Source organism: Armigeres subalbatus, chromosome 2, assembly GCF_024139115.2.
Source record: "Armigeres subalbatus isolate Guangzhou_Male chromosome 2, GZ_Asu_2, whole genome shotgun sequence".
In the NCBI taxonomy this organism is placed as follows: Eukaryota; Metazoa; Arthropoda; class Insecta; order Diptera; family Culicidae; genus Armigeres; species Armigeres subalbatus.
The window spans coordinates 213,999,919-214,008,061 of NC_085140.1; the positions used below are offsets into that span (position 1 = coordinate 213,999,919).

Genomic DNA, 8,143 nt, shown 5'->3' on the forward strand with positions numbered 1-8,143 from the left:
AAATCCAATCCAATCCAATCCAATCCAAATCCAATCCAATCCGAATCCAATCCAATCCAAATCCAATCTAATCCAAATCCAATCTAATCCAAATCCAATTCAAATCCAATCCAAACCAACACAACCAATCCAATCCAAACCAATCCAAACCAATTCAAACCAATCCATACCAATCCAACCAAACCAATCCTAAAATCAATCCAAATCAATCCAAACCAATCAAAACCAACCAAACCAATCAAAACCAATCTAAACCAATCCAAACCAACTACATCCAATCCAAACCAATCAAAATTCAACCAAACACAATTAAAATTCAATCCAAACCAATCAAAACCAATCAAAACCAATCCAAACCAATCCAATCCAAACCAATCCAAATCCAAGTCAAACCAATTCAAACCAATCCAAACCAATCCAAAATCAATCCAAATCAATCCAAACCAATCCAAACCAATCCAAACCAATCAAACCAATCCAAACCAATCCAAATCCAAACCAAATCCAACCAATCCAATCAAACCAATCCAAACCAATCCAAACCAATCCAATCCAAACCAATCCAAACCAATCCAAACCAATCCAAACCAATCCAAACTAATCCAATCCTAATTCAATCCAAACCAAATCAAAACCAATCCAAACTAATCAAACCAATCCAAACCAACCAAACCAATCCATATCCAATCCAAACCAACCAAAAATCCAAAACACCAATCAAACCAACCAAACCAATCAAAATCCAATCAAAATCCAATCCAAATCCAACCAATCCCCAATCAAAGCCAAACCAAGTCAAACCAATCCAAACCAATCCAAACCAATCCAAAAATCAATCCAAACCCAATCCAACCCAATCCAAATCCAATCCAAATCCAATCCAAATCCAATCCAAACCCAATCCAATCCAAATCCAATCCAAATCCAATCCAAATCCAATCCAATCCAAATCCAATCCAAATCCAATCCAATCCAAATCCAATCCAAATCCAATCCAAATCCAATCCAAATCCAATCCAATCCAAATCCAATTCAAATCCAAACCAAATCCAATCTAAATCAAATTCAATCCAAATCCAATCCAAATCCAATCCAATCCAAATCCAACCCAATCCAAATTCAATTCAAATCCAATCCAAATCCAATCCAAAATCACTCCAAATTCAATCCAAATCCAATCCAAATCCAATCAAAATTCAATCCAAATCCAATCCAAATCCAATCTAATCCAAATCCAATCCAATCCAAATCCAAACCAAATCCAATCTAAATCAAATTCAATCCAAATCCAATCCAAATCCAATCCAAATCCAAATCCAATCCAATCCAAATCCAATTCAAATCCAATCCAAATCCAATCCAAATCCAATCCAGATCCAAACCAGATTCAAATCCAAATCCAATCCAAATCCAATCCAAAATCAATCCAAATTCAATCCAAATCCAATCAAAAACCAATCCAAATCCAATCCAAATCCAATCCAAATCCAACTCAGATCCAATTCTGATCCAATCCATATCCTATCCAAATTCAATCCAAATCCAATCCAAATCCAATCCAAATCCAATCTAAATCCAACCCAAATCTAATCCAAATCGAAATCTAATCCAAATTCAATCCAAATCAAAATCCAATCCAAATCCAATGTAAATCCAACCCAGATCCAATCCAGATCTAATCCAAATCCAATCCAAAATCAATCCAAATTCAATCCAAATCCAATCAAAAACCAATCCAAATCCAATCAAAATCCAATCCAAATCCAACTCAGATCCAATTCTGATCCAATCCATATCCTATCCAAATTCAATCCAAATCCAATCCAAATCCAATCCAAATGCAATCAGAATTCAATAAAATCTAATCCAAATTCAATCAAAATCCAATCCAAATCCAATCCAATCTAAATCCAACCCAAATCTAATCCAAATCGAAATCTAATCCAAATTCAATCCAAATCAAAATCCAATCCAAATCCAATGTAAATCCAACCCAGATCCAATCCAGATCTAATCCAATCCAAATTCAATCCAAATCCAATCCAATCCCAATCCAATCCAATCCAATCCAATCCAAATCCAATCTAATCCAAATCCAATCCAATCCAAATCCAATCCAATCCAAATCCAATCCAAATCCAATCCAAATTCAATCCAATCCAAATCCAATCCAAATCCAATTCAAATCCAATCCATATCCAATCCAAATCAAATCCAATCTAAAATCAATCCAAATTCAATCCAAATCCAATCAAAATCCAATCCAAATTCAATCAAAATCCAATCTAAATCCAATCCAAATCCAATTCATATCCAATCCAAATCCAATCAAAATTCAATCCAAATCCAATCCTAATTCAATCCAAATCCAATCCAAATCCAATCAAAATTCAATCCAAATCCAATCCAATCCAAATCCAATCCAAATCCAAGTCAAATCCAATTCAAATCCAATCCAAATCCAATCCAAAATCAATCCAAATTCAATCCAAATCCAATCCAAATCCAATCCAAATCCAATCAAAATCCAATCCAAATCCAATCCAATCCAAATCCAATCCAAATCCAATCCAAATTCAATCCAAATCCAATCCAAATCCAATCCAATCCAAATCCAATCCAAATCCAATCCAAATCCAATCCAAATCCAATCCAAATCCAATCCAAATCCAATCCAAATCCAATCCAAATTCAATCCAAATCCAATCAAAATCCAATCCAAATTCAATCAAAATCCAATCTAAATCCAATCCAAATCCAATTCATATCCAATCCAAATCCAATCAAAATTCAATCCAAATACAATTAAAATTCAATCCAAATCCAATTTAATTTCAATCCCAATGCAATCCAAATCTAATCCAATTTCAATTCAAATTCAATCGAAACCAATCTAAACCAATCCAAACCAATTCATATCCAATCCAAATCCAATCAAATTCAATCCAAATCCAATTTAAAATTCAATCCAAATCCAATCCAATCCAAATCCAATCCAAATCCAAGTCAAATCCAATTCAAATCCAATCCAAATCCAATCCTAAATCAATCAAATTCAATCCAAATCCAATCCAATCCAAATGCAATCCAAATCCAACCAAAATCCAATCCAAATCCAATCCAATCCAAATCCAATCCAATCCAAATCCAATCCAAATCCAATCCAAATTCAATCCAAATCCAATCCAAATCCAATCCAAATCCAATCCAAATCCAATCAAAATCCAATCCAAATCTAATCCAAATCCAAATCCAATCCAAATCCAATCCAGATCCAATTCAGATCCAATCCAAATCCAATCCTAATCCAATCAAAATTCAATCCATATCCAATTAAAACCAATCCAAAACGCAATCAAAACAACCAAATCTAATCTAAATCAACCAAACCAATCCAAACCAATCAAAATCCAACCAAACCAATCCAAACCAATCCAAACCAATCCAAACCAATCCAAACCAATCAAATCCAATCCAAATCTAACCCAAACCAAACCAAACCAATCCAAACCAATCCAGATCCAATTCAGATCCAATCCAACCAATCCAAATCCAACCAAACCAATCCAAACCAATCCAACCAATCCAAACCAATCCAAACCAATCCAAACCAATCCAAACCAATCCAAACCAATCCAAACCAATCCAAACCAATCCAAACCAATCCAAACCAATCCAAATCCAATCCAAACCAATCCAAACCAATACAAACCAACCAAACCAATCCAAACCAATCCAAACCAATCCAAACCAATCCAAACCAATCTAAACCCAACCCAAACCAATCCAAACCAATCCAAACCAAACCAATCCAAACCAATCCAAACCAAACCAATCCAAACCAGTCAAATCCAATCCAAATCCAATTCAAATCCAATCCAAATCCAATCCAAATCCAATTGAAATTCAATCCAAATCCAATCCAAATCCAATCCAAACCCAACCCAAATCCAGCCCAAATCCAATCCAAATCCAGCCCAAATACAACCCAAATCCAATCCAAATCCAAAAATAAATAAAATAAAAAATAAAGCCGATCCAAATGCAATCCAAATCCAATCCAAATCCAATCCAAATCCAATCCAAATCCAATCTAAATTCAATCCAAATCCAATTCAAATCCAATCCAAATCCAATCCAAATACAAATCCAATCCAAATAAATCCAATCCGAATCCAATCAAAATCCAATCCAAATCCAATCCAAATCCAATCCAAATCCAATCCAAATCCAATCCATATCCAATCCAAATCCAAATCCAATCCAAATCCAATCCAAATCCAATCCAAATCCAATCTTAATCTAATCCAAATCCAAATCCAATCCAAATCTAATCCAAACTCTACGGCCTCTCATAGGTGTCACGGGTGGTTTTGGAATTGTTAGTGTGGGAGGTTATAGCAGTAGGAATCGTTTTGGTAGAACGTGAAACACAGAAAGAACTTAATTAGAGAAATACAACGTAGGAAAGGGACGTGCCTGGAATTGAACTCACGACCTCCTGCTCACAAGGCAGAAGCGGTAGTCACTAGACCGAGCTCGTCTTAATACCAAACAAACTTCAAGATGCATACAAAACGGTTCACGATTTCACACACTTATCTATAATTCAATCACGCCCTCAACTGTTTTTTCTCTCTCCACAGACACTAACCAGTACGCTCATGCGATGCTCCATTCGCATGACATCCAGGAGTCACAGTCCAAGGTGCACAACCTGGCACACGACAAAGCCCAGCTGGCCTCGTCTCACTCGACCATGTTGATCGTGGTTATATGTGCGTCGTTTGTGCTGCTAATCTGCGGAGTCGGAATCGCCCGTCTGCGGAACAACGGCAGTGGAAGCGGCACCAGTCAGTCCCAGAACCTGGACAAGCACCAACCGTGCCCGAAGGTGGCACCCGAGCAGCAGCTGGACTGGGACGACTCGGCACTAACCATCACCATAAATCCCATGCAGAATGATAACCTCTCGGATGAGAGCTCCGAGTCGGAAAATTCCGACTCGGAAGACGAGGAGGTTATCAACGGACGTTACAAAAATGTCAGCCAGCTGGAATGGGACAACTCAACAATGTGAGTATGAACTCTTAAATGCACATACGAGACGGAAAATGAAAATTGTTGCTTTTTTACCTGTGTGCTCCCCCGTTTCCTATTTTGTACTCAAAGTATGAAAGATATGTGACGCTGCATTGCTCATTTCATTTTACACGTCGCCCACCTTCCGGATAACTATATTTAACCCATTCCAGTGGCTCATGGTCTGCCGCTGAAGGTCAGCAGTAGCGACAAACTGATAGTGCTTGCCCTGATTGAAATGGAATGCAAAGAATGGGGATAATCAACATCGTTTTTCCTCCTGCAGGATATTGCAGTTTTCTGTGGCATCAACTGCAAAAACCGCAACGAGGACAACCGGGATCCATTTTTTGTCTGTTCCAACCGTACGTGATTGCTTTCACTGATGGCGAAGCACATTGCGCAATTTACCTACTTGGAATGGAAAGTAATTACCGTTTCTCATTGGAAGCGATTTTGTGTGTCCCTGCAGCACAGGTAGAAGATGTAATTCTCTTCCAGTTTCCAACACGTTCAGTACCGTGTGGTCTATGGAAACAAAACGCAACAAAATAAGCGTTTGATTCACCTGGTGATAATGCTGCCTTTTTCGTGACTCTTTAAACCATTTTACGTGACAACCTACCTTTGATACCTGGTTGTCCACACCGTCGTTACACCTATGTCGGTTTTGTAGAGCTCCAACTTTGTCAATGTTGGGAGATGTTTCTGCAGTTTCACCGATCGTTTAGGGTTGTCAGATCCGTTTCGGTTCGCGTGCAACCACCGTTTGTTTTATAGTTGAGCTGTTCGTTTATCCAACTCAAACATATTTGACAAAAGGCAAAATTAGCGAATAACAATTCGGCGTCAAGCAAGCACAAAGACTATGCAATTATAGTGTGAATAATCGGTGAACTAAGAAGAAGGTGGAGATGTGTGTAGTAGAAGAAAATTTGTTGTTCGAAAAAGGCGAAAAGAAAATTATCTTGTCTTGATACGGATGAGTTTGTTTTCATCGATAGTTTTCAATTAGATGCCATAGCAATATTATATTGCCAGTTTTGATATTCTAATCGTTAAAATATCAACCTAATACGTATTCAAAATAGGCAATTCATCAGCATTAAAAATATTAGAACTCAAGCTTTGCTCGTGTTTACAAACAACCATGCGTCTCCATTACATTCTGCATAAGGTTGCCTCTAATTTTCTTCCAAGTTATGATCACTTTCCGGACAGTTTGCTGATGTTTAAGCATTTCTCTGTCTAGTAATTATTTTAATTAATTGTGATAGAAGGATGGGAGCTCATCATGTAAGCCGCGACATTCATTCCAGATATTAGTTGTGCCTCGGCATCAACGAGAATATGCAAATCTAATTACCATACTGTCCAAACTGCTTAGATAGATTTATAACTAAGCCCTTAATGATGCATCCCATTAAGCATCATTAAATCAGGTAGCTGCCTTTAAATGTCCGCCTAATTGCACCAAATTGAAACTAATGAAATTATTCACGCCCGCTTGAGCTCGACTATAACATAACTCTTGTGTTTAATCCGTTATTTCACTCTCTCTTTTTCTCTGTCTCGTTTCAGCTAAATGAATATATCAAAAATTTTAAATTATGGAAAATTTATTGCATATTTTAAAATTAATAAAACCAACAAATTGAAACAAGCAAAATTGCCATCCACTTTCCAACACTTACACACAGACAGAGACACACGTAAAAAACACGAACACGTATAGGATAATACAGAAACAACAAAAACAGCAGCAGCAGAATAGCATCAATAGCAAACAACGCGCGAAGTAGTAAACTCTGATGGAGTAGGGCGAACTTGAACAAAAAAAAAAGATACGGGATAAATGAACCCATCCATTTTGGTCCTAGCACTGACCAACCGTCGACGGTGTCCGGCTGGAGCAGAACCCATGAGCTGAAGGGGCAGCAGAAGGTAGTGAGAGTGGGAGGAACCAACAGGACGACAGACAGAGCCGATCTATGCATTATTAACGAGCGCAAACAATAGTGATAACTGAATGAACCCGGCACCGTGTCTCATCGCCGTTAGGTCGCATGAGTTGATATTAGTGCGAGGGGGGTGGAACAGAGCGGGAGGAAAGCCGCGCAGGTGCGACGCGGAAACAAAAGTGAAATACCATTCATTGTTCATTTCAATACGATTTTATTTTATGTTTTTTTTTCTACTGCCTTTGTTAGAAGCAACGCGTGGACGAGATGGGCCTTCGGTATGGTATGGGTTGGACCAAATGATTATTTTTCGCATTGCACACCTGAAGGCCGTCGAATGTTCAAACCTGTAATGTTTGAACTTCTGCTTAAAAAAATGCATTTATTAGGCCATCCCGTGTATAATTACGAACTCATCAATGTGAAATATTGTGTTGATGAATAATTATCAGCTCTTGTAACGACATATTAGACTGTCTATTTGGATGTTTCTGTCTTTATTGAAAAAGAAACAAACTAATGAGATGTTTTTCTTTTTAACACTTAAAATGGAACTTGGTGAAAAATATTTTGAGAATATTGAAAGGCATTATCCAAAAATTGATTATTTTGACTTAAATAAGCCACTTATCACGAAGTTCAACAGGTACTTAAATATTGTCGATATATTTCTACAGCAATAGTTGATCTTTTAGACACGGCGGAGTTCTATGAGGCGCAACAAGGAAACAGTATTAAATCATCATAGCGTGTCACGGTGTCCTCAACAGATTTGTTCATATCAAAATATGAGATAGAATGTAAAATTATATGCTCGGAAATACACTGACAATCTCGGTCGTTGAATCAAAAATCCACATATTTATATCATAATTTCCAGTATGAGATTTTAGATCATTTCATAACCAACTTCTGAATCTAAAATGCCTTTTATTTCCCTCTCAGTAGCTGCCTAAAACCGTCCAAAGTATCTTAATGTTCAAACATTCATACTTACATTCATAACAATTGATTCGAAATATTTGGAAAAAAAATGTGTCTGTCATGAAAATCACATGTTAGTAAAATAGAAAATCTTAAAGGTAAGTATCCTAATCTCA

General features: G+C 37.2%; 1 protein-coding gene across 6 annotated transcripts in view; it reads left to right on the forward strand.

Moving 5' to 3' along the window:
- LOC134211614 (calsyntenin-1) overlaps nucleotides 1-7,900 on the forward strand; it is a 325,311-nt gene extending 317,411 nt beyond the window's left edge. For 5 of the 6 annotated variants that reach the window (XM_062688672.1, XM_062688673.1, XM_062688676.1 and 2 more), the window contains 2 exons: nucleotides 4,647-5,076; nucleotides 6,664-7,900. In XM_062688672.1, the coding sequence (XP_062544656.1) occupies nucleotides 4,647-5,076; nucleotides 6,664-6,667 (434 nt within the window). In that variant the 3' untranslated portion in view covers nucleotides 6,668-7,900. Of the gene's footprint in view, nucleotides 1-4,646; nucleotides 5,081-6,663 lie in introns of those variants that run through there. The other variant, XM_062688677.1, reaches the window with a different exon arrangement.
- The last annotated feature ends 243 nt before the right edge of the window (nucleotides 7,901-8,143 follow it).